The 27,438-nt window shown below is 45.5% G+C and overlaps 1 protein-coding gene across 1 annotated transcript in view; it reads left to right on the forward strand.

The window, feature by feature from the left end:
- Positions 1-222: 222 nt before the first annotated feature.
- Positions 223-27,438, forward strand: part of PLA1A (phospholipase A1 member A) — a 45,774-nt gene continuing 18,558 nt past the window's right edge. The window contains exons 1-6 of the mRNA XM_033940687.1: positions 223-303; positions 4,278-4,479; positions 9,314-9,491; positions 13,879-13,990; positions 20,059-20,160; positions 23,168-23,254. Of these exons, the coding sequence (XP_033796578.1) occupies positions 225-303; positions 4,278-4,479; positions 9,314-9,491; positions 13,879-13,990; positions 20,059-20,160; positions 23,168-23,254 (760 nt within the window). The 5' untranslated portion in view covers positions 223-224. The remainder of the gene's footprint in view (positions 304-4,277; positions 4,480-9,313; positions 9,492-13,878; positions 13,991-20,058; positions 20,161-23,167; positions 23,255-27,438) is intronic.

Raw genomic sequence — 27,438 nt, forward strand, 5'->3', positions numbered from 1 at the left:
ACCCTTGGTTGTTGCTTCAGATAATGCTGATAACATCACAGTATGCTAAGGAAAGTTTGAATGAAGTCCTTGTAGCAGGCATTTAAACAAACAAAACAAAGTTGGTTGGCCTCTTCCTTTCTACCCAAAAAAGGCAAATTTTGTCAATGATTGATCACATTAAACAGAACCTTTGAAGGACTTTTCAATGTTGCTCTGCTTCATACAGCTTCCATAGTGGAAACATGGCCAAGAATGAAAAGAGGATAAATAGAATGATCCTAATTCCTGGAGTCTTACTCTCGCTGAGTTCAGTATGGGCAGGTACAAAATGATATTTTTAAACATCCAGGAACATGGGTGGGGTTAGGGAACAAAGCAAGAAAGGAAAATGGAAGAGTGCCCTATGCAAAAGACACTGCAAAACCGAAAATGTTAATCTTACCCACTCCAACCTTTGATTCTTAGAACGGTTTTGCAGTTGAAGTTAGACTGGAATCAAATCTGTTAGTTTCTGTGAAGTTTTTATTATTTTTATTATTTTATGAAGCCGTGTTAGGGTTTATTATCATCCCCCCTGCTGTTTGTTCTTTACTTATTTCTGTCCTATACGGATTGTATTTCTACCCCAAATTCCTATTGTATCCTGTTGGGGGTTTTTTTCATGTTACGCCAGTTACTTAAGTTATTTTAATCTCTTTAATTGTACTGTTATTGGCGTTTTTTATTTTAGTTTCTCTCCCCATTTTTATTCTGTAAATCGCTTAGAGGTTGTATAAGCGATAGCATCAAATTTTAAAAAAATTTGAAACACTCCGACGCTAATAGGAATTCTATCAGCGTTGGAGCTTTTACTGCTGTGGCCGACAATAAAAAAAACCTAACGCGGCTTCATAAGGTTGGGGGTGATTAATTATATATTTCCATATGCTTTTTAAAGAATTAATTGATTCTGGATACTTTTATGCTACTTTGATGTTTTAAAATGTTTTTGTTATTTTAGCTATTAATAGCATTTAAAATTTTCTTTTTACATTGCATAAAAAGTATTTTAATGCTGTTGGAATAATGACTTCACTTTCCTGTTTTGTTTTAGTAAGGTATTTAGTATTTTTCATATTGTTTCTCACCATTTTTAGTTATAACATTTTCATCTTTGTTTTCCATTCCTTTCCTGGTAATTCCTAACATTCTATTTGTTTTCTTAGCTGCCAGAAGGAAGCCCATACAGGCTCTAAATGCTGATAGTGAGAAACAAGGGTGTGCGAGCTCAAGCAATGCAGAAAGTGCAAGCATGTGTATCGGTACCGTTCTTCTGCGCTTAAATATGAACTTTTGAAGTGAAAACAATTTCTGAAATGCTTATATTTAAAGGTGCAGAACGGTGCCTGCACTTCTGGTCTTGCCTGAGTGTGCCCTGAAGAGCTGCGCTTACTGCAAAGTTTTGTCGGGAGGGGGGGAGGTAATTGAACAATGCATGTGACCCCAATTTTGAAACAACAACATTGGTTGCCGGTAAGGTGTAGGGTTCAGTATAAGGTCATGATGTTAATTCATCAGACTTTATATGAGCAAGCACCATGGTGTTTGCAACAGGCATTGTCTATATTAGTGGCATAGGGGGGCAATGGCACTCTTTTCTCCCCCTCCCCCCCCCCCCCCCCCCCCCCGCTGCACATACACCCCCCTTTTCTTTCCCCATACCTTTTTAACTTCTCTGGCATAAGCAGCATGCACACATCCATGTCGGCTCGCCCTTTGATGTCACTTCCTGGGCGTGAGTCCTGGAAGTGACATCAGAGAGAGCACCAATGCCAACATGGGCAGAAACCTCATGCCAGGGAAGTAAAAAAGGTACAGGGAAGGCAAGTGGTACACGCGCGAAGCAAGAAGAAGAGGGGTGCCGCACCCTTAGCAAGATGGTACCTTTGGCGGACCACCCCCTCGCTCTTCCCCCCACTTACTGCACCACTGGTCTATATAAACGGTCTTGTGAAAAACTTAGGACATCCTATGAAATATTCAGTTCTTTCTTAAGAAATGTTCACATATCGATGTCAAATCTTTTTTTTATTTATCTCTGGAAAAGAAAGTGATGTAATTGCAGGTAAACAACAAAACGTTTTCTCGATTTACTTATGAAACAAAAGATATCCACAAAAATGTGTATTCTAACTGAGGAATAAAAGAGGACACCCTACACCCTAATAGCTATTGTTACCCCTTTTGGCTGAATAAACTTCAGTGAGACGCTTCTTGTAGCTATCTACCAGTCTCTCAAATCAGTCTGAGAAAAGTTTGGCCCACTTCTCAATGCAGAATTATTTCAGTTGTGAGATGTTTGAGGGATTTCTTGCATGTACAGCCTGTTTCAAATCACCTCACAGCATCTCAATGGGATTACGATCAGGGCTTTGACTCAGCCACTCCAAGATGCTCCATTTCTTAGTTTTCAGCCAGTCCTTAGTAGATTTACTGGTTTGTTTTGGGTCATTGTCGTGTTGGAGGATCCAATTCCACTTCAGCTTTAATTTTCTTACAGATGGTCTCACATGTTCCTCAAGCACTCTCTGATACACGGTAGAATTCATGGTGGATTCTATGATGGTGAGCTGGCCAGGTTCTGCTGCAGCAAAACATCCCCAAACCATGACACTACCACCTCTATGCTTCACAGTTGGTATGAGGTTCTTTTCCTGGAATGCTGTATTTGGTGTACACCAAACATGTCCTCTTTTCTGGTGTCCAAATAATTCAATTTTAGACTCATCTGTCCAATAGAACACTATTCCAGACGTCATGGTGTTTGCTACATTCTCTCTGGCAAACTTCAGTCTGGTCTTGATGCTTCTCTGGCAAACTTCAGTCTGGTTTTGATGTTTCTCTTCAGTCTGGTCTTGATGTTTCTCTTGCACACCTCCCATGCAAGTTAAATTTATGCAGTCTCTTTCTGATTGTAGAGGCATGAACTTTCACATCAACAGTAGTAAGAGCCTGTTGTAGGTCCCAAGATGACATTTTAGGGTTTTTGGAGATTTCTTTTAGCATCTTGCGGTCTGCTATGGGGGTCAACTTGCTTGGACAGCCAGACCTAGGCATGTTGGCAGTTGTTTGGGAAGTCCTCCACTATTTTCCGGCCTGTGGAATGGCTAATGTCAAATTCTTTCAAGATCTTTTTAAATCCCTTACCAGACTTATAAGCTGCTACAATCTTCTTTCAGAAGGCCTCAGGCAGCTCTTTTGATCTCACCATGGTGTTCACTCAAACCGCAGCAGTCATGAGCACACCAAACTAAATGTCTGAAGTTTAAGTAGGGCAAACCTCCTTCAAAATGCTGAGTAATGATGTTCTAATCATGTGCACCTGATGTGATACACCTGTGTGTGATTTGAGCCACTTTAAGTGGGAGGATATGTGGGGGGTGTCCTAATTTATTCCTCAGTTGGAAGACACATTTTTGTGGATATCTTTTGTTTCATGAGTAAATCAAGGAAAGTGCCAACTTATTCAAGATTTTTGGACATTCTGCAGTTTTGAAAATGCCCCTATAAATGTGTAAGAGAGGTGTGTAAAGTAAAACCAGTAATAAGCTAACCTCTGAATACTTAATTTTTCCCACTTCATGAATCAACTTACAATACTGTGTGTATTTATATTGATCCATTTTTGTATGCCAGCTTAGAGGGCAGCCCCTAGTATCCTGCCAGGCAGAAGTATCTTCTGGTGTGTCTGTGGCATTTACTTGTTCTTCATTATACTAAAGGAACTGTTACCTTTTGTAGACTGGATACATTACAAAGCCCCTACCCTCCTGATATTCAGCGCTATTTAGCCAGTTATAAATGGTCACCGATCGGTTAAATGGTATTTTTGCAGCTAACCATGAATATTCAGTGGGAGATAGCTGGTTATCTCCCACTGAATATGCAAGGTCAGTGCCTACCACTAAACTGCTATATCATGCAACTTATCTGGTCAGGTGCGGATAATCAGTGCCAGAACAGATAAGATTAGTGGTTAAATTAGACTGTATAAATAGCAGTCCTATCTTTAACTGCTGTACTTTAACCAGTCAGCCACTGAATATCGGCTTAACTGAGTAAGTGTTTAGCAGCCAAAGAAACATCAGATATTCCATGCCAGTCGAATACCCAGGTTTAATGCTGCCAGTGAGCAGTCAAAGTGCTGTCCACCTCCAGCTGAATATTGGGGGCTAGTGTTCAGTCCTTGGCATTCTATCTCAAGGCTATTCATCATCGGTGATCTGTCTGTCTCTCTATTTCTGATATTGCAAAAGATGAGGTCCATCTTTTCAACAACTGCACCGACTTCCGAACTGCAAAACTCCTCAATGGAAGCACTCTCAGGGCCCAGTTCTTGCTCTTCACCAAACAGGATCCAAATTGCGGTTCACTCATTGACGTCCACAAACCCGACAGTATCCAAACCTCTGACTTTAATGCTACATTAGACATCAAGATACTGATTCATGGCTTCAGGTAAGAATGATTATAAAAAGAATTGGTGAGGTTTTTAATGTGTGTATCCTCTCCCCCATGTCCTCTCTGTAATTAAGCACTCTTGCCTTGGCGAAACTCAGCTTTGTGCCTCTCGCCAGCCACATAAAGTGCACACAATGCAGATAGGGTTCAGAAATCATATCAGTGTCTGACAAATGTGTCATCTGTGATTCTAGGGAGGCAGACAACAAAAGAAATTAAAAAGTGAATACCTATAGTGTGGTACAATGGTACATTTTCCCTTCTTCCTTTTGCATCTCTCTATGATGGACTCGGGGCCAGATTATGAAAACTTAAGGTTGCTTTTAACGCGGTCACTAAAACGGTTCCAGTGTGCATGTATTTTAGTGGCGGATTATCTTTTCAAAGCTTCCCAGCAGTCTCTGTTTCTGCCATGCAAATGGGCTCATCAATATTTAAACGAGCACTCCAGTGGATTCGTCAACATTGCTGAGTGATTCTCCAAGTGCAGTGTCGGCTTTTGGCGACCAAAAATCAGTGACTGGTCCAGGGGTGCTGGTACTGTGAAAAGCGCATCTCTGGCATGTGTTTTGACTGTGGCTGATGGAAAAAAAACCCTACATGATTCACATAAGTTATAGTCGTTTTTTTTGGGGGGGTGGACAAAAGCACATTTCTTAATTACGTATAATATGGCCATGTGTCTAGCTGTGGTTCATGATGAAATTTGACATTAAAAACAAATTGCTAGATTTACATGAATTATAGCAGTTGGGGGGGGAGAAAAGGCATGTCTTATGCACACTTGTTGAAAGCTGACGTTGCATCTCCCCTCCCCTCCCTTCATCCAGTAGCTCTGGTATGCCTGATTGACACACTGCTTACAGCGTTGCTTTTCCCAGCAAATGCGCACATTTACACCTCTTTCGTGGTGTATTCTGCGCATGTGCCGATCCCTATCACCAGCGACTCCTCTCATGTAAATTTAGTGAACCTTCGCTACTCTCCGCCAACTTCATTTGCATGTGCGTTTTTTTGAGAATGACTCGCCTTTTTGAAATTGTTACAATAACGGCTGTGACAGCGGCCCATAAGTTTTTACCACGAAGTTTGAGAATGTAGCCCTCAAAGGGAAAATGCATGAAGAATATTTTTCTTTAGTATAGCAAGGGTTGAGTGGGGAGGACTGCATGGTGTGTGTGCATGTGAGTGGTATACTATGTATATTTGTGATTATCTGGAGAGCTTAGGCATTTATTTCTAGAAAGTATATGGAAGAGTGTATAGGGCGGTCTGAGAGCTATGTAGGGGGATAAGAAGTGGGTACAGGTAGCCACTGGGGATATAGGGAGGGGCAGAGCATAGAGATGTCAATAGGTGGGCATGTATATTGGACAGTTTATGTTTCTGTCTCTTGAACTATAGAGCAGATGTGCCATTTTTGGTGGGCGCACAATTTTTCCCTGCCCCTCCTCTTTACTTCACCCTCCACCGCAACCCCCCAACTCAAATACCTGAGCTTGCAGAGACACCCTAAGCTCCACCAGCTGAAGATAGCCTCCTCTGGCGACCAGAACTCTCCCATACTCTCTCCAAACCAGCGACACTTTCTATGGGCTGCCATCACGCTATCCCTTCCCAACCCCTCCAGTGGCATGCTTGGTTTTTGTGTGCTCTCAAACCAAAGAGAATGCTGGTGCCAGCTGCAGAGCGTACAGGAGTGTTGTAGCCACCATAGGAGGCCATCTTCAGCTGGGAGGGCTTGAGGATCCCTGGTAGCCTTAATGAGGGTGCCACAATTTTGGATGAGCTTAATGTGCCTACCCATGATCACATCTAGCAAAAGTAACAAAGTAAATGACAGCAGATAAAGACCTGAACGGTCCATCCATGGCTACTTTCCTCTGCCTTCTTGCACACATTTCCTCAGCTTCCCACTCCCCTGTCTCTCTTCCTTTCATCCACCCTTGCACTTTCTTTCCCATCCCTGTACTCTATTCCCTTTCCCTCACTCTCTTTGCTTTCCACTCTCTGCCCCTTGCACTCCGTCTTTCTTCCCTCTCATCCCTCCAACTTTTTATAGTCTTATTTGAGTGCTTGGTCAGTTCCTCCACTAATGCAGGAGCTTCAGTCCCTGCAACTGCAGTTTTTCTCTTTTAAAGATCTCACCTGCAGTCTTCTTAGGTCTGAGCTGCAACTATTGTTTTCTCATCTTTGACCAGTTGGCGCTGAAGATCACTGTCTCAGGATTTTTCTTTTTCTGTGCTGCTGGGTTGGGATCCTTCCAGCACCAACTCTCTTTCACTGCCCCCCCTTGGTTTTTGAGAGGAGGGGTTTGACTTCTCCCCCCTGTTAACTTCTGTTCTTGGCTTCTCCTGTTTTTATTGTTCAGAGGTTGCTTGGACTTTACAGACAGACAGATGGGCCTTCCGCAACAGATACTATCACTTGAGTGAAACACAAATCAAGAACTACATCAATTCATAAATTAAGAAAAATCCATAATCAATTGGCTGAAGATAACTTCTAAAACTCCTCTTTATACAAAAATAGTAAATTCTGCTATCACCATGGTAACCATGACAGAAATGCTCACATCCATCACATTGATAAGCAATTCTATCTACTTTGGTTTTACCATTGTAACAATTACCCATACATAGCTTAAAGAACTTTAAATAAATAACTCTCAAACTTAGTTTTTTGTTGGTTTAGCAATTTTTAGCATTTCAATTATAATGTGCCACAAAAAACATTTGCTCCGTTTACTGTGCTGGAGCTAAAAAAGTTTGAGAGGCACTGGCTTAAAGGGAACAATGGAGGCAGGTAATCCCTGAGGGTCTTCAAGCTCATTTCACCAGGGGGCTAGCAACCACCAGGGTGGAGAAGTATGATATTTTCTCCTGAAGAGATTTGTAGAGTAGTAATGTGGTCATCATTGCATTTGTTTTCAAAGCACTTATAGGCTGGATGTCCTTGCAAGAGATTATGTGTCCTTTTGGAGCAGGAATGCTTAGAACAGCGGTGATATCATTCCATCCCATCTAAAGGAGTGCTGTTTTACATCTCTTCCATTTTAAACTGGTCTGGTCTGGTGGATGATAAGGAAAGAAAAAAAAAAAATTGGTCTTACCTGCTAATTTTCTTTCCTTGAAGCCAACCACACCAATCCTGAGTCCCACGCAAAGTTCTGTCTGGTTAGATTGTTTGAATCTATGTGCTTGGCTGATAACTTGCCAGTTGTATAAAGTGGTATTTAAAATACTTGGATTCATCTGAGGAATTCTTTCTTGCTGCAGTTAAACATCCTGCAATGAAATGGCTGTGGTGAAAGTTCTGAGATGAAATGTCCCATGATGAACCAGCTGTGCTAAACTATTTGAGATGAACTGTCCGTGATGAATTGTGCTTAACTGGCTGCGCTGAATCAGCTTATTCCGGTTGAATATTGGCCAGGACCCACATAAGAAAATTTCAAGTCCTCTCAACATTACCCCCCATTCAAATCCCTCCTCCTGCAACCAGCACCAACTATAGAAGCCCTCCTCCCCCCATGTGATACAATTCTCCTATTCCTCCCCAAATCCCAGTAGGCACCTCATGCCCTAAGGTGGACAAAAGTGAACCCCCACTTACTCCTATTCTTTGTGGCTCCTACTGAGAAATGGCTGCAGCCTTTAGCAGTATTCTCCATGATAGGAGAAAACTATTGGATCAAAATATATAAATAAAATTGTCAATGCTTTACCTGTTTTATTTTTCTCTATATTTCATTTATAGATTTCAGAATATTGAGGACAAAACTGGTATCAAGTGAATATTTTTGCCAGACCTCAAACACCCAAGGCACTACTTATGATTTTTCTTCATGCCCTTGCTGGGGTGGTGTTTTCATCGTTGGTCTTGGCCAGATGACGTGTCAAAAATTTTTTTATATAAAATTGATTACAAACAGGCTTTATATAGATTATGAAGTGCTGTACAGGAAAGGCACTTATCTTTATGCCTGACGGCTGCCCAACCGTTTCACTCTTGGTTTCGTCAGGGGCTATGCCTCCTTAGATACAAACATCAATTTTGTGTTGAAAAAAAGCTCTGACTGAGAGCTGAAAACAGTACGATTCTCAGCACTGCACTCTGCCCATGTCGTGCCCTACGGGCAAAGTGCAGTGCTGAGAATCGTGCTGTTTTCGGCTCTCAGGGAGAGCTTTTTTCAAGCACAAAATTGGTGTTTATATCTAAGGAGGCATAGCCCCTGACGAAACCAAGAGTGAAACAGTTGGGCAGCCGTTGGGCATAAAGATAAGTGCCTTTCCTGTACAGCACTTTATGCACTTTATAATCTATATAGAGCCTGTTTGTAATCAATTTTATATTAAAAAAAAATTTGACACATGTCATCTGGCCAAGACCAATGATGAAAACACCACCCCAGCAAGGGCATGAAGAAAAATCATGTGTGGATCATGCGTGGATCCTTGTTTGAGGTCTGTCAAAAATATTCACTTGATACCAGTTTTGTCCTCAATATTTTGTATTCTGAATTGATTTATTGGGCATTTGATTTCCTTATTTAATTGATTTATAGATTTCACCAACATGCAGACAAATAAAACCACTCTACCCCAATCATTCATATATCCATTATGGACTGGGAGATGGTCTGCACATCCTTAGTGGGCATGTTAAGAAGGCAATTTTCCACAATTTGCTAAAGACTACAGTCTTCAGAGCCTCTGGTTAATCTTCTGGATTGAGATTTTAGGTCCTTCTTGGATGGATTAATTCTGCCTGTGTTGCTGAGTTCCTGACATTGTCTCCAAATTGCTTGGTTTATCTCATTGACTTTCAGGGTACTGGGAACTAAGCCTTCGTGGATTGACAGAATGATTGGTGCTCTCCTTCAGGCGGGTGAGACGAATGTGATTGCTGTGGACTGGGTTTACGGATCTACCGTCCAATATCACGGTGCCGTGGAGAATATCACAGAGCTGGGGCTTCTGATCTCTACGCTCATCAGCAGGTTAATTGTAAGTGAAAATAAGTCAAAGAATGAAAGCAGTGATCACGAGGGCAAAGTCTGAGACCATATGGAGGTATGTGTGAAGTCTACAAAATTCTTAGTGGAGTAGAACGGGTACAAGTGGATCAATTTTTCACTTTGTCAAAAATTACAAAGACTAGTGGACACTCAAAGTTACAGGAAAATACTTTTAAAACCAATAGGAGGAAATATGTTTTCACTCAGAGAATAGTTAAACTCTGGAACATGTTGCCAGAGGTTGTAGTAAGAGCAGATAGTGTAGCTGGTTTTAAGAAAAGTTTGGACAATTTCCTGGAGGAAAAGTCCATAGTCTGTTATTGAGAGACAGGGGGGGAGCCACTGCTTGCCCCTTGGGTTTTTGCCAGGTACTAGTGACCTGGAATGGCCACAGTGAGAACGGGCTACTAAGCTTGATGGACCATTGGTCTGACCCAGTAATGCTATTTTTATGTTCTTATGTAATTTTACTTGACCTGTGGGTGAATGTTTGGGAGAAGAGTTTGGGCAGGACATGGACAAATTCATATGTATTTCACATGTGTACATTTACACCAATTGACAAGCATGTGCAAATGCAACTGGATACACTTATCCATGATTGCTGCAGATTTTGTGAGGTTATTTTATAGACATAAATGCCATTATTTTAGAAACAAATCCATATAGCAATAGCAGCATTTATGCATGCAGATTGCTAAAAATGTAAATACTGTACTTCAGAAAGACGCTATTAACACACAGATATTCGCACTACATAGCATTTGAAGAGGATGTGGTTTGGTCAAGGATTGGATGTTGCATGGGACTTTAAGTTCACATATGTATACCCCATTTAACAAGGGAAATATATGTGTATAGGGAAAGCTTACATGGGTCTTACACTTGATTTTATCTAAACGCCGAGAAGCAATAAAGCTTGTGTAGATTCCAGACAGCAGATCTATTTACTGAGCCTGATGGAGGCTTTCAAAGAACTCTATGATGCAAGGAGCTGCATCAGTTCAGATGCCATCCAGCAGATTGTAAACAAATTTGCTGCTGGGAAACTGAACAAAAGCTTAAATTAAAATAAAGTTTCTAAAGGAAATTAATCTGGCAAGAGTCGTCCAGTGATTACGGTATACGAGTGGGAGCCTCTAATGCAGGGGTGTCGAACTCAATCAGAGAAGGGGCCAAAATCTAAAATCCAGCCTAAATCGCGGGCCGAATGGTTTACTGAACAGTCATAAACTGACAATGTTAACCAGAAATGTGAATTTAAAATGAGTGGAACAATCTTTTCCTTAACAGTGCTGTTAACCAACTCACATGCTATCAAGCAAAACAGTAATATTGGTATCAAGCAAAACAGTAATATTGGAATGTACCTAAAATGCTCATTGTTTTGTTTTCTGGCTAGATGTCTGACACCGTTTTCCCCGTATCAATGAGTCAATGTTCGGTTTTATTTCTTGGGCTGTAGCAACCCGCAAAACAGCATGGAGGTTGTCATCGGTAATGCGTGATCTGTGCTTGTTTTTGTTCAGATTCATTATTGAAAACATCTGTTCACAAAGATAGGTGCTCCCGAACATGGATAGAATACGGGCAGCATGAAGTCGGAGCTCTGGCATTGAGTCAGGGGGCAGTAGAGGGTAGAAGTCCTCAATTTCAACATCCTGAAACCTTGATTTCAGGCCACTGTCAGACTGAAGCTCGATTATCTCCATCTGAAGGTGATGGGGCACATTGTTGACATCAACTGTAAAAGGATTGGCAAAGATGTCAAAGCCTGAGTGCTGTGTTCTAAAGTCAGAGAAGCGCCGCTCAAATTCACTTAGTAAACGGCTAACTTTGGTAGCCAGCCGACTGCAAGGAAAAGTACCAGAAATAGTGGTTGAGATACTCAAACAAACGGGAAAGTGGGCAAGATTGTCCTGTTCCAGTTGGGACTTCCATAGTTGAAGTTTACGCTGGAATGCTGTGATCATGTCAGACATCTTCGTGATGACTTGTTTGCGTCTCTGCAGCTTCAGATTCAGTTGGGCGAGATGCTCGCATATGTCACACATCATAGCAAAATCACATAGCCAGGCGGGATCCGACAGTTCAGGCAAGGGCTTTCCTTTACTTTCCATGAAAAGAGCAATTTGTTCTCTGAGCTCAAAAAATCTTTTGAGGACTGTGCTCTTGCTCAGCCATCTTACTTCTGTGTGGTATGGCACGTCTCCATGCTCTGCACCCACCTCCTGTAAAAACTGCTGGAACTGGCGATGATTCAGGCCACGTGCCCTTATAAAGTTAATAGTTTTAATGACTGTGGTCATTATGTCATTCATGTCCAGAACTTTTCCACACATAGCCTCTTGGTGGATAATGCAATGATAAGTAATCAAGGGTGTGTGGCAGTGACTTTTTTGCATTCTTTCCTTCATTAGTCCAACCAAGCCTTTCTTTTCTCCGCACATTGAAGGTGCGCCATCGGTAGTTAGCCCCACCAACTTTTCCCAGGGTAATTTAAAATTATTTATAGATTTCTCCACAGCCTCAAATATATCTCTACCAGTCGTCGTCCCATGCATGGCAGCTACATCTAAAAGTTCCTCAGTGACAGAGAGGTCGGCCTTCGTAGCACGTATAAAGATGGACAGCTGCGCTGTATCAGTGTTGTCTGTGCTTTCATCGATAGCAAGTGAAAAAGCGAGATAACTGCATGCCTGTTCGGCCAGCTGTGATGATAGATTTCCTGAGAGTTCTTGAACTCTGTCTGCAAAGGTGTTTCTTGACAAACTGACAGTTTGAAAACTCTGTATCTGGTTTTTTTTACATAGTTCCCCCCCCGACGTCCGATTCACCCCAAGCAGGACCGCTCGCATGCACCTGCACCCCCACCCCGAAGGACCGCCGACTCCCCGACTCCCAACACGATCGGGGCAAGAGGGAGCTCAAGCCCTCTTGCCCCAGCCAACCGCGGCACCCCTGACACGATCGGGGCAAGAGGGAGCTCAAGCCCTCTTGCCCCCCCGACTCCCCGACACGATCGGGGCAAAAAGGAGCCCAAGCCCTCTTGCCCCGCCGATTCCCCAACTCCCCGACAATATCGGGCCAGGAGGGAGCCCAAGTCCTCCTGGCCCTGGCGACCCCCCCCCCTCTGCTAGTTGTTCGGGCCAGGAGGGAGCCCAAACCCTCCTGACCACGGCGACCCCCTACCCCCACCCCGCACTACATTACGGGCAGGAGGGATCCCAGGCCCTCCTGCCCTCGACGCAAACCCCCCTCCCCCATCGACCGCCCCCCCCCAAGAACCTCCGACCCCCCTGGCCGACCCCCACGACACCCCCACCCCCCTTCCCCGTACCTTTCTGTAGTTGGCCGGACAGACCGGAGCCAAACCCGCCTGTCCGGCAGGCAGCCAACGATGGAATGAGGCCGGATTGGCCCATCCATCTCAAAGCTCCGCCTACTGGTGGAACCTAAGGCTCCCGGGTCTATTCTGATTGGCCCAGGCGCCTTAGGCCCCACCAGTAGGCAGAGCTTTGAGACGGATGGGCCAATCCGGCCTCATTCCGTCGTTGGCTGCCTGCCGGACAGGCGGGTTTGGCTCCCGTCTGTCCGGCCAACTACAGAAAGGTACGGGGAAGGGGGGGTGGGGGTGTCGTGGGGGTCGGCCAGGGGGGTCGCAGGTCGGCTGGGGGGGCGGTCAGAGGTTCTTGGGGGGGACGGTCGATGGGGGGGAGATAGATAGCAAGTACGGCCGGCGAGATCACAAGCCTCCTATGTCACCGCGCGTCATTGTGATGGAACGCAGCGGCGTGCAGTGATGACAGCGCGGTGCGGGCCACATTGCAAGGCCTGGCGGGCCGGATTTGGCCCGCGGGCCTTGTGTTTGACACATGTGCTCTAATGTATGCTGGCTGCACAAGACTGTTCTAGTAGAATACTTATTCATTTTACTATTTATGTTTATGTTTTTTGGTAGCTTCTATACCACTACTAATGGCTGGGGAGTCAATTCAGAGTGGTTTGCATGAGCTTCGGTAAAGGTGTTACAATACTTGAGCTTTAGTAAAGGTGTTACAATAAACGAGCTTCAGTAATGGTATTACAATACATGAGTTAAATATATTTGTATCTTACCAATTTATACCATCTATGTATTATATTCATCTTATTTTGTATTATTCGTGAGTTTACCCTTTCATGTTCGAAGTGGATAGAAGCCTGCTGTTTCCTACAAGTTGTTATTTCCCCTAATTGTTCCTTTATTTGCTAAAAATGGTCTGTGCTATTCCCCATAGTCCAAGCTATCTAATATTCTAAAAGGTCTAAGACTCCTCCCCCCCCCACGTCAAATATCTATGGAATTAGCAATTTTCTTCTTGCTCACCCTGCAGATACTCAGAGGCATATCAAAAAAGTCCATCCATCTTATTGGGGTCAGCCTAGGCGCACATGTTGCTGGACTGGTGGGACATTTCTTTGAAGGCAAGCTTGGGAGAATTACAGGTACAATGAAACCTTGTTACAATAGATAATGTTTTCTTTAAATCTAACCGGCATGCATGACAAAATCACAAATGAATAATGTTAGTTTCTCCCCAAAACTTGGAACGGATTCCTTAAAATTCAAACTGAAGGAAAAATAATAGTCCAGGCAATACTTGATTAAGAAACAGAAAAAGTATCTTTTATATAACAAAATTCTAATAAAAATAATAATAAAAAAAGAAACAGCAAAAGTGCTCTTGGAAATTTTTTTAATTTCGCTGCTGAGGCACCAGTAATTGCCAAGACGGTATTATTTGTTCAACATGTACTGTATATCTACAATTCTGTTAAACAGCCTCAGGAAGCAGTGAGTACACAATCCATTTATATGGTTAAAATATTTTTATTAAATTTTGAAGAATATAAAATAGCATGCATTGATAGACAATCCACTAAGCAATGTCAAAAGGCATGATAACTTACAACTCCCATGATCCTCCCCCAGAACCATCCACCCCTTCCTTACCAACTTAGTCATTTCCATCAAAATTGCCACTGTACCTCAATAGAAGAACCAGTACATATATAACAAAAGAAAAGTTACACCAATAATTTTTAATTCTTTAGAGTTGAATGTTTTATCTCAGCTATTTAGAATCCTACAATTGGTGGATGGTGTTAAGGTTTCCAGAAGGGTTCCCAAGTTGCTTCAAATGGAACCCCTGCAGAAGAGGCTCTCATCAATCTTGTGTCTTTACAAAGAAAATATAACACAATCCGTTTTTATTAAATGACTCCTGACACAGGCTATTCACTGAAATATGGCCATGTCAGGTTCTTAATAAATTTGTTTCCTCTAACTTTTCTTATGGCTGTATCAGCGCAAAGCTGGGTTTGGGTTTTTCGGCCTGTGCACATACAGTCAGACGCAGTCATAAAAGGTGCAACAAAACTTTCTAGCTGAAATCTAAAAAATCTGAACCCTGTTTCTTCACAGAGTCAGGCTAAAGAAAACAGTCTCTTAATTCAAAGGCAAAAAAGTATTGAGATGAGCCAGTGACTTAGAGGGCCCAGGATACTGTCCATGGCTGGTAACTGGCATGCCCCTAACACAGGTTGTACAGTCTCTTTCTCACTCAGGAAACCAGGTCTGGCCCCAGCCAGACTCCAGAACATGGTTCACAAGAATTCAGCAAAAAGTAATTAGCTTATCTCAGCCAAGCAAGATGTCTAGTGGTTGTAATCAAGGCATACACTGGGATTATGTCTTCCTTCTCCCTTGGGCCTCCTTAATCCACCTCTGGCCTTGTCTCTTATACTTCCTGGTAGCCACTTCCTTGACTCCTCCCCTCCTGTATCACAGCTACATATGTTAAGGTGGCTCTGACACTGAGGAAGTATCCAGCAGGGAGAGTAATAGCATTCTATAGATTTCCTCACATACCTTCTCCCTGCCCAGTTGAGCACCTGCAATGTCTGGGTCCACTTCCTGAGACAAAAAGTCAGCATTAGCATGCTTTCAGCCCACCCGATGTCATATTTCGAAGCTAAAGGCTTGAAGGCGGAGAAACCACCTAATGATGCATGCATTTGATTCCTTGTGGTGAGACATCCACTGAAGGGGTTCATGGTTAGTGACCAGCAGAAAGTGTCATCCCAGTAAATAATACTGGAATGTTTCCAAGGCTCATATGACAGCTAGGGCTACTTTCTCAATCACCACATAGTTGCTTGCAGCTAATGTAGGCCACTGGGTATGCCTCTCCATTTATTTCTTAGGCTGGGACAGCCCTGAGTCCAATCTCCAAGGCATCTGTTTGCACCACAAAGTGCTGGTTGAAGTCCAGGCTGACCAGCACTGGCTCCAAGCAGATGTCATTCTTCAAGGCTTGGAATACTGTGTCCAGCTCTGATGTTTATTTAACCTTCTCTGGGACATTCTTCTGTATAAGATGAGTCAGGGATTCTGCTGTTTCAGCAAACTCTGGAATAAATCACCTACAGTATCCAACAAGCCCTAGGAAGACTCACACCAATTTCTTGGTCTGGGGTACCAGCACCTGGGTAATGGCCTCCATCTTCAGGATCTGAGGGACCTCTCCCCTCTGAGTAACCCAGGTACTGGACTGCCTGTCTTCCCAGGAAGTATTTTGGGGGGGGGGGGTTTGCCAGTTAATCCAGTGACCTGCAAACTGTCCAGAACTGCTGCCACTTGGATGAGATAGGTCCTCCAGTCCTTAGTGTAGATGAAAGTGTTGTCTAACTAGGTGGCTGCACAGTCCCCATGCGGTTTTAGAAGGTGGTCAACCAAGTATTTAAAGGTAGCTGGAGCTCCATGAAGGCATAAAGCAGCACCATGAACTGGAACAAGCCTTGGGGTGTGGAAAAGGCTGTTTTCTCCTTGGCAGCCAGGAATAACTGCCAATATACCTTGGTCAGGTCCAGAGTAGAGATGAACTGGGCTCCTCCCAGCCTCTCAATGAGCTTGTCAACTCTTGGCATGGGATAAGCTTCCAGCTTGGAGACAGCATTCACCTTTCAGAAATCAATACAAAACCAGATGCTCCTATCTTGATGATTCCTCAATAACACCAATCCCCAGCATGTCAGACACTTCTTTCACCACAGCTCACTGCTGAGCTTCTGGGATCCACTAGGGCTGTTTTCGGATCACTATTCTCTTCTTGGTGATATCATGAGTTGCAAGATTAATCTGGCCCAGTTTCCCTGAAAACACATCTTGGTTCTTCCTTACCAATTGTTCCAGGTCACCTTTCTATGGAGGAGAAAGCTGGTCAGCAAATGGAACTTGTAGGGGTCCAGGTTTTCTTGTGACCTCTAGGCCAAAGTCATACCTTTGGATTAATGCTACAGTCACCGGGATCCACTTCTTTAATAGATTGACATGGAAAACCTTTGCCTTATCACTCTTCTCAGGTCCTGTCTTCTCCATTTCATACCGTCTTTGCCACTTACATAACATTGCTTTCTAAGGATGACAGGAGGATAAAGACTCTATTTCCCAGCTGGAAGACTCTCTGCACAGCTTTCTGGTTGTAGGCTCAGACTTGTCCCACCTATCCAAGCAGAGACTGGCCGCTTCCCCAGCTTTTTTCAGTCTCTTGGGTAAGTTGGTACTCACCCAAATTCTTCTCTCTGCTGGGTTATTCCTCTCAGGCTTCTCAAACCACATCCAGGATTCCTCTTGGCCTCTGCCCATATAACAGATCAAATAGAGAAAACCCCATCGAGTTGTAGGGTACTTCTCAAATGGCAAACATCACATACAGAAGGAGATAATCCCAGTTTTTCCCATCTTCTGCCACAAGTTTTTTAAACATTTGCTTAAGAGTTTTATTAAAAAGCTCCACCAGGTCATCCATCTGGATAGTACATGGGTGTCCATAAAGTCTTCACCTTTAGTAAGGCACACACCTGCTTCATGACCCTGGACATAAAGATGATTCCTTGGTCTGTCAGTATTTCTATAGGGATTCCCATCCTGGAGAAGACTTCCCATAAGACAGTGGCCACCCTAGTGACTTCCAAGTTGCAAAGAGAAATAGCCTCTGGATATCAAATGACAGTCTAGAATGACTAAAATATACTTGTTGCCCTGAGTAGTGCTCTCCAGTGATCCCACAAAGTCCATAGCCACTCTTTCAAAAGGGGTTGGTCAGGGGCATAGACACAAGAGGGGCCAGTGGAACCTTTGTAGGACTACTCAACTGGTAGGTTGGGCAGGATTGACAAAATAATTCTATATGTTTGTACATACCTGGTCAGAAAAAACAGGCCAAAATTCATTCCTGGGTTTTCTCTTCCCCAAATGACCTAGGTGGCTATGGGCTAACTTGCCTATGGTAGGGCTGTGGAACTAACAGCTGCTTTATCTCTTCCCCTCCTCCCTCCAGGGTTCCCTTGGCCACTCCATACACTAAGTCGCTCTTATCTATGATCTCAGATGGATCTTGATCACCCATGGGGTTCCCATCTACAGTCACAACCCAAATTTGTACTGTCCTAAGAGACTCATCCTCAGGTTAGGCTCTCTTAAAATCACCTGGGGGCCCCCCTCCACCTCCACCTCATTTGGAGAGGCTATCCAACGGGTCTGGGGTATTCTGGTCCTCTTTGCCTGATACTGGATCCTCATCAACTGTAACCCCCAAATTCAGGGAGCAGTGCAATTTTTCCTGCCACTATTGTCAGCAGGTTTTAGGCACCTTTGGATCCTTTATATAGAGGTTGGAGTCATCCAAAGGAAAGATCTTGTGGAAAGACTCTTCCTTCTTTCTCTGGGGACCCACAGTTAGCTGAGCCCAGATATTTCTAAACTTCGGGAAGTCCTGGCCTAAGATACCTAAGTAGGAAAGCCATGGCAAAATTACTGTTTCCAGCTGAGCTTGCCCAACTGGAGTCTTGAGGGACACCTGGGCTGTAGGATACTGTTTGTGATCTCCATGTACACATGATAGCACCATAGTCCAATCATAAATTTACTTGCAGTCTGGTAACTGTTTCTTTTCATAAAGAGTCTTAACACTGCCAGAGTCTATCAGCGTCTGATAAGGATTCCCATTCAGTGGTTGAAAGGTCTCCATGAATTTACAGTCATGAGGCTCTACCATATTCACATCCACAGCATTTTTGCTTATTCCCACACAGCCTCTTGCAAGATGCCCCTTTGCTGTGCTCTTAAGTAGATGGGAGAGTTTTAGCCTTGTCCTTGGTTCCATAGCTAGCGGTTGTTCTGGGTGATGCAGGCCTCCATTGCTCTGGCCTCCTGAATTTGATGCCTGTCTCCTTTCCCTGGGGTGTTTGATCCTTGTTTCTTTCTGGGACTCCCTCCCAGCATCTTCTCTCTCCCCAGTTCAGTAGCTGGTTGGGCTTAATGAAACACTTCTGCCACTTCCAAGGCATTTTCTAGAGTTAGCTTGGGGTGTTGCCTCACCCATTATCTTATAGACTGGTGTAGTCCATCCAGGAGAATCACCCTGGACTTTTCCTCCATGCAACCTCTTTCACTCTGTAGAAAAACTTGCGAGGGGTTTATTTCGGCTTCAGCTCTCCCTCTGAAGTCACTTCTGAGTCACAGGACCAGGAAGTGAGCTCAGGGAGAGCCAAGGCCAGTGCGGACAGCAGGTTGAAGATGCTGGTCGTACTGGGGAAGAATTAAAGAGGTACGGGGAGAAAGGGAAGGCATGCACATGGCGGTGGGTAGGGAAGGAGCAGGAAGCAAAGAGAAGGGCAGGGTGTGCCACCGCTCCGGGTGCCTCCTACTCTTACTATGACAATATGGGGTCCACTTCTTCTGGTGGGTTGAATGGCATCCAACTCCTGACACTATGTGTAACAGCACAAGTGGAGTTTGGGGTTTGGGGTTTGGGCCTGTGCACACACAGTCAGACTCTAACTCAGAAACCTGAATCCTGTTACTCCACAGGGTCAGGATAAAGAAAATCTCTTAATTCAAAATCAAAAAAATCTTGAGTTGAGCCAGTGATTTACAGGACCCAGGATACTTTCCGTGGTTGGTAACTGTCATACCCCAAACGCAGGTTGCAGTCTCTCTCTCTCTCTCTCTCTGAGTCAGGAAGCCAGGTCTAGCACCAGTCAGACCCCAGAACATAGTTGACAGGTACTCAGCAAAAAGTACGGTAGTTGGCTTAGCTCAGCCAAACAAGTTCTAGTCAAGACAAATATTGGGATCACTTTTTTCCCTCTTCTCCCCTGGGCTTCCTTAACCCAGCTTTAGCCCTGCCTCTTATACTTCCTGGTAACCACTTTCTTGATTCCTTCCCTCCGATGTCACTTCGCCCTAGGGAGGAGCTACATATGTTAAGGTGGTTCTGACATTGTGAGGGCATATCCAGCAGAGGGAGAGGTAGCATCCTATAGGCTCCCTCCCAAGGACCCATTACACTTGTTTATCTGTACCTTCTGCTGTGTTGTTGATTCCTTCTGCTTGTTGTCGTGCTATTTTGAGAGATGGCCTTCAAGAAGCAGGACAATTATCTAAGTTATATTGGTTGTTGTGCCTTTCTTGGAAATTGTTGTAAATGTGATAGAAAATGCTTTTTCAGGGTTGGACCCAGCGGGCTACAAGTTCACAAAGGCCAGTGCTGAGGAGCGCCTAGATCCTGGAGATGCCTTATTTGTAGAAGCAATTCACACTGACACTGACGGTAATTAATTTTAGTCTTTGTAAACTGTCTCATCTACACCATTACTAGGAAACATAATATAGATGCTATTGATTTTTTTTTATACCATACATTTGAAACCAAAGTGAAACCAGTTTTAAGTGCATCAAAAGTAGCTGAAAACAGTTCAGTTTGGAGTTTGAACTAGAGTTCTGCACGGGAACAGGAATCGCGGGAATCCCCCCTAACCCACGGGGATCCCCCTCTGGCCCACGGGACTCCCACGGGGATGGAAGGCTTTGGAAGCAGGGTTCGTCCATATAATATAACGGACACATCAGCTTTAGTAAAAGAGGGTGTTTGTAAGTTAATTACCTGAACAGAAAACAAAAAAAGGGTTCCACCAAAGAGATTCCACAAGGAAAACAGCAGCGCAAGCACAAAAGAAACTGTGGAATTGATGATCCTGTCAGAAGTAATTGCTGCTTTTTATGGGAACAGACGGGGATGGAGGTAATTCCTTGCGGGGATTGGTAGGGACGGAAAGGATCCTGACGGGGACGGGTGGGGACGGAGAGGATCCTGGCGGGGACGGGTGGGGATGGGTGGGATTTCTGTCCCCATATAACTCTCTAGTTTGAACCTGATTACCAAACAAATGAGGACTTTACATCAGGTGCCCTATGGCCTTGCTTAATGGAGACAGCGAAGCAGCCCAGAAATAAAGTTATCTATATAATTTTAAAGCAGACCTCTGGCATGAAATTCAACACTGTCCAGCTAAAAGGATCTCAAAGTCCCTCCTTGAGGGCCGCAATCCAGTCAGGTTTTCAGGATTTCCCCAATGAATATGCATTGAAAGCAGTGCATGCACATAGATCTCATGCATATTCATTGGGGAAATCCTGAAAACCCGACCGGATTGCGGCCCTCAAGGAGGGACTTTGAGACCCCTGAGCTAAACTAATCGCATCTGTAGAACACTGCTAACTATCTCTTCGTATCCTGCTAGTTTTCCAGCCACAAAATTTAATTGCACAAACTCTTTCAATGTCTGTGCCCTTAAATGTAGGATTGCCAGACGTCCAGATTTACCCAGACATGTCCTCTTTTCGAAACCCAGCACTTTGTCCGGGTTTTGAAAAGCTTTCAGCTTGGAACTGCGTCAGGAGGGCATCTGTGCACGCACAGATGCAACACGGTGACATCATGCACATGCGCATATGCATGTGACAACATCGTATCACACCTGCACATGCACAGATGCCCTCCCGACGCGGCTCAGAGCATGAAAACAGGTTGAGGGGGCGTGGCAGGGTGAGGAACTGGGTGGGCCTGGGGGCATGGCCATAGGTCCAGATTTTACAATAGTAAAATCTGATAACCCTACTTAAATGTGTCTGTTTGGTGCCTTGTACTGAAAATCAATGCAATTTTTCTAACCTTTGTGGCCCACCCTGAATCTGTCATTGTTGCCACCTACTTTTTAATTCTTAAATTTAGAGGCCTAGTGAAGCCAAGAGCACTAATTTAGGTACTAATCTCTAGTAAATTTTCAGAGAGACCAATTTAGAGGCCTAATTCTCAACGTTGAAAAGGCATGTCTGGGTTTTGAAAAGTCTCCTTTCAATCGCATTGGGCAGGAGGCAATCTGCGCATGCACGGATTGCCTCCGGCCTGACCAAAGCAGACAGCGGGGGGGCGGAGCAAGGACGGGACTGGGGCGGAGATGGGTAGGCCTTGGGTAGGCCTAGGGTGTCTGGATTTTACAATCGTAAAATCTGGCAACCCTTGCCTATACCCTATCAAGATAATAATAATAATAACTTTATTCTTCTATACCGCCACAATCTTGCGACTTCTAGGCGGTTTACAATCAAGAGTGCTGGACATTCAGCGAAATACAATAAGCAGATATTCAGAGAAAATACAGAGATCAGAGACCTCAGGAGGCAATAGTATAGAAATACAATTTGCTGAACTAAATGAGCGAAAATGTAATATGTACATTTTAGTAAGTAATGTCCGACAGGACCTGTTGGGGATAAATAGCAACGTAAAGTTACGATAAGATGAAGATAACAGATTATATTTATAACAGTGCTGTAAGTTCAGGTGGAATAGGGAGGACAGTGCTGTAAGTTCAGGTGGAATAGGGAGGGGGGAGGGAGAGGGAGAGCGGGTCAATTGTTTAGGTATTTCTGGAACAGGTATGTTTTTAGGCGTTTCCTGAATTCCCTGTATGTAGTGGGCGAAAGCAGTTGGTCTAGGTCTTTGCCCCGTAGGACTGCTTGGTGAGAGAGAAGGTGTTTGTGGTGTTTTTTCATTTTGCAGCCTCTAACTGGAGAGGAAATGAGTTTTGGGTGTGTGTTTCTCTTGAGTTTGTTATTAGAAAATGCGAAAAGGTCCGTTATATACTTGGGGGTCAGGCCGTATAGTACTTTGAAGCAGAGTTAGGCAAATTTAAACCTTACTCGGGCTTCCTTTGGTATCCAGTGCAGCTGCCGATAATAGGGTGTCACGTGGTCGAATTTCTTCAGCCCGAAGATAAGTTTGACCGCAGCATTTTGCATTATTTGGAGACGTCTCATATTCTTTTGTGAGATTGCTAGATAGGCGATGTTGCAGTAGTCAAGCTGACTCAGTATGAGGGATTGCACTAGGATTCTGAATGTTGATGTATCGAAGTATGATTTAATGGTTCTGAGTTTCCAGAGAGTAAGGAAACAAATGATGACTTTACATCAGGTGCCCTATGGCCTTGCTTAATGGATGTCACCCAGGGTGGGCCACCCGCCCACCCCCCCTCGCTATGCCACTGGGTGCTCAGCTCTCAGCACCAACACACTTAACTTGAGATGTCAAGGTATAGACTTGCTCCTTAAGAGTTAAAATTTTTTGACTATTGATCTCATAACATTCTAACAAATCAAGCATTCTGTGAACCTAAATCAAAGCCTTGAAAACAAAACATATTCAAAATTCTGTCACTAGGCAATGAAGAATATCATATTGTGCTGTATATATTCATGTGGGCATTTTTTTCCAGGGTTTGGTATACGGATTCCAGTAGGACATATTGATTTCTTCATAAATGGCGGCAAAGATCAGCCTGGATGCTCATCACCAAAAAATTGTTAAGTATAATAGACTATATACATATAAATACCAGCTGACAAATAGTGAAGTTTACCAAAAGATGCCTGCTGTCCTCACCCAGGCTACTCTAAGACCCCAGCACTGTTTCTTCAGGCTTGCTATCCCTAAGTCCTCACTAGATTGCTGCACAGGAAAGTTTCCACACGTTCATATTTTCACGGAAAATGGTTGGGGCGGGAGAAATGGTAAGAGGTTGTGTCATAGTAGGACACTGGGAAAAATGTATTGCAAAACAGGGTGTTTAGATGGAAAAATGATGTAATGTGCTTTTGAGATATTTAATAACATAGAGTTTAAAAAAATAAAAGTGCAGAAACATTTTTAAAATCCCTCATATTTATATAACATTGTCCCTCTTGAGAGAAAGACATAGAAACACAGCAATACACACATACAGACATATATGCACTGATGGTGTGCTGCTCATGTGCTCAATCAGTGCCCCCCACCCCCTGACATCTTCATTTGTTGATCATGTAAAGTTCTCCTAGTTGCTGTTAGCTATTTTCCTCACACTTCCCCCCATTTCTCTCTTTCTCTCTCACTGGCTCTATTGTTCCTCTCCATGGTCAGCCTAGTGTTTTTTACAGACCTCAGTCCCCTTACCTAGGGTTACCAGAAGTCCAGGTTTCCCCAGACATGTCCTCTTTTTGAGGTCTGTGTCAGGAGTCCGGGTGGCCTTTTAATTTTATAACTTTTGTTCGGGGAAACCGAACATCTAGTACCCCCTACAACAGCTCGCACACCTATCTGGAGTCCTCCCTCCCCCCTCCTCACGGGATCCGATGCGGTACACCGTCAAAAGCAGGACAATGGCGCGTCGATAATCTCGTGCCAACATTTGATCACAGGAGAAAAGCGCGGCGCCGCTTCCACCGCTTTGAGGCATTCCATTTTACCCAATGGGAGCGCAAAGACTTCTAAGTGTAGTGTGGGGGGGGGGTTTCCCCCAAACACACTCCTCCTTAGAGTGCAAAAGGGAAGGCCTCAAAGCTGTGGAAGCGGTGGCGCGCTTTTCTCCTGCACTCAAATGTCGGTGCGGGATTGTCGGCGTGCCATTGTCCTCCACAGTTTTGACATGTCACCAATTCTTCAGGCCATCAGCAGAGTGGTTCATAGACAAAATCGCGCGAGACAACGGCGCACCGACAACTGAGCGCAGACAACTGAGCGCAAGGTTGACGGCGTGCCGAAGAAAAGCACTATTTTAAAGTGTTCCGATGGGGGGTGTTGGTGGGGAACCCCCTATTTTACTTAACAGACATCGCACTGGCGTTGTGGGGGGCTTGGGGGGTTGTAACCCCCCTCATTATACTTGAAACCAAACTTTTTGCCTGTTTTTTAGGGAAAAAGTTCAGTTTTAAGTATAATGTGGGGGGTTACAACTAGAGAATGACACGGTGAAAAAATTGGTCCCCGTCACTGCCCCGTCCCCGCCTCACCATCCCCGTCACCGCCCCGTCCCCGTCTCACCATCCCCGTCACCGCCCCGTCCCCGTCTCACCATCCTCTTCACCGCCCCGTCACCGCCACTGCCACCCCATTCACCGCCCCGTCACCGCCACTGCAATCCCATTCACTTTTCTTTATTTACGTATAAAGGAAACATTCTTTAAAACTTTAAAACTTAGTTAAATATTAGTTAATAACTATACAAAAACAAAACACGCAGAGAAAAAATTAATTAATATAAATTCCCTGACTTCCCTGCACTGTCCCCCCTTGAAGGTCTGTCCCCATCCTGAAAGCCTGATGCCCCCCCCCCCCGACGTCCGATACATCCCTCCCCCCGAAGGACCGCCGACTCCCCAACAATATCGGGCCAGGAGGGAGCCCAAATCCTCCTGGCCACGGCGACCCCCTAACCCCACCCCGCACTACATTACGGGCAGGAGGGATCCCAGGCCCTCCTGCCCTCGACGCAAACCCCCCTCCCCCCAACGACCGCCCCCCCCAGCCGACCCGCGACCCCCCTGGCGACCCCCACGACCCCCCCCCCCCCCTTCCCCGTACCTTTGGTAGTTGGCCGGACAGACGGGAGCCAAAACCGCCTGTCCGGCAGGCAGCCAACGAAGGAATGAGGCCGGATTGGCCCATCCATCCTAAAGCTCCGCCTACTGGTGGGGCCTAAGGCGCGTGGGCCAATCAGAATAGGCCCTGGAGCCTTAGGTCCCACCTGGGGGCGCGGCCTGAGGCACATGGTCGGGTTGGGCCCATGTGCCTCAGGCCGCGCCCCCAGGTGGGACCTAAGGCTCCAGGGCCTATTCTGATTGGCCCACGCGCCTTAGGCCCCACCAGTAGGCGGAGCTTTAGGATGGATGGGCCAATCCGGCCTCATTCCTTCGTTGGCTGCCTGCCGGACAGGCGGGTTTGGCTCCCGTCTGTCCGGCCAACTACCAAAGGTACGGGGAAGGGGGGTGGGGGGTCGTGGGGGTCGCCAGGGGGATCGCGGGTCGGCTGTGGGGCGGTCGTAGGTTCTTGGGGGGGGCGGTCGTTGGGGGGGGGGGGGGTTGGCGTCGAGGGCAGGAGGGCCTGGGATCCCTCCTGCCCGTAATGTAGTGCGGGGTGGGGTTAGGGGGTCGCCGTGGCCAGGAGGGTTTGGGCTCCCTTCTGGCCCGATATTGTCGGGAAGTCGGCGGTCCTTCGGGGTGGGGGTGCGAGTGGTCCTGCCGGGGGGGGGGATGTATCGGACGTCGGGGAGTCGGCCGGGCAAGAGGGCTTGGGCTCCCTCTTGCTCCGATCGCGGGTGCGGGTGGGAGCGCGTGCGAGCGGTCGTTCGGGGTGGGGGTGCGAGCGGTCCTGCTGGGGGGGGTGAATCGGGCGTCGGGCGGTAAATAGCGGTTCCTAGAAGGGGGTACATTGGCCCGCGGGGACAAACCTGTTCACCGTTTCCGCGGTCGGTGAATGGCCTTGTCCCCGTCACCGCAGCGACTGCTAGTTTTCTTCCCCGTTTTCGGCGGTGACCCGCGGCTTAAATGCGGTGGCCGCAGGTAAACCGTCACCGTGTCATTCTCTAGTTACAACCCCCCAAACCCCCACAACAGTAGCAGAAAGAAAGCATCCAGGTCCCTGAAGGCAACATGTTTACTTCAGTCATGCTGCCGATGGCCCGAAGACTTACAGCAGCACTGGGTGAGCAAGCACTAGATCCCGGGGAGGAGGAGAGATAGCATGGGAAGATTGTCTATCTGCAAGAAATTGACAATAGCCGCAAACCTGTCAGTTTGGGACATCCAGTGCCCTGCTGATTCTCAGGACTCTTGGCTGCACTCAGATTTGGTGTGGTCTTCAACTGATGGTTAGACTGCGGCAATGGGGAGAAAAGGGAAGGAAAGATGACAGACCTCCAGAGGGGGGAATGGAATGGGCAGATAAAGATGCCAGACTACTGGAGGGGGAAAGGGAATGAGAGAAATGTCAGACCATGGAAAGGAAGGAGGAGGGAAGGATTCCAGACTAAAACAGGGTGAGGGGAAGGGAAAGACAGAGAGATGCCAGACTACAAAGGGGGGAGGAGGGAAAAGAAGAAGGGGAGAGAGGCCAGACTGTGGGAAGGAGAGGATAAAGATCCCAGATTATAGGGGGGAAGGGAGAAGACAGATGTCAGACCATAGGAGAGGGAAAAGGAAGGAGGAGATGGTACATAGGGATGAAGGGGAAGAGTAAGAGAGGGAGGACATGGTGCACAGGGATGGGAGGGATGGGGAAGGGAAGAAAGATGGAAGAAATGCTGTTTATGGATAGAAAGGAATAGGGGAAAAGAAAGAGAGAGAGGATGGCATACATGAATGGTGGGGAAGGACAGGAATTTTTCCTTGGCTCACCTCTTCCTTTCCTTTGACTTTAGTACCTCTGCCCCCAGTGCTTCCTCTTGATGAGACCCTATGCACAATCTCTGCTGTTACCATATTCCCCATATATAGGCTGCGGCCTATACATGGGTTTTACAAACCTGTGTCTGGGGTGCAGCCTAGTTATATGGGGCGGCCTATGCAGTGATTGAGTGCCTGACGTCAGTTCTCGCAAGTCACACGAGAGCCGACGTAAGCCATTCAGCGGGCAGTGCGGGGGCAGGCTAAATGCTGAAGAGATTGTGGCTTGCCCTGCACCGCTGGAGATTTGCCGTCCAGGGGGCTCTGAAAAAGGCACCGGGGGTTGGGG

The sequence above is a fragment of the Geotrypetes seraphini genome, chromosome 4, assembly GCF_902459505.1.
Source record: "Geotrypetes seraphini chromosome 4, aGeoSer1.1, whole genome shotgun sequence".
Taxonomy (NCBI): domain Eukaryota; kingdom Metazoa; phylum Chordata; class Amphibia; order Gymnophiona; family Dermophiidae; genus Geotrypetes; species Geotrypetes seraphini.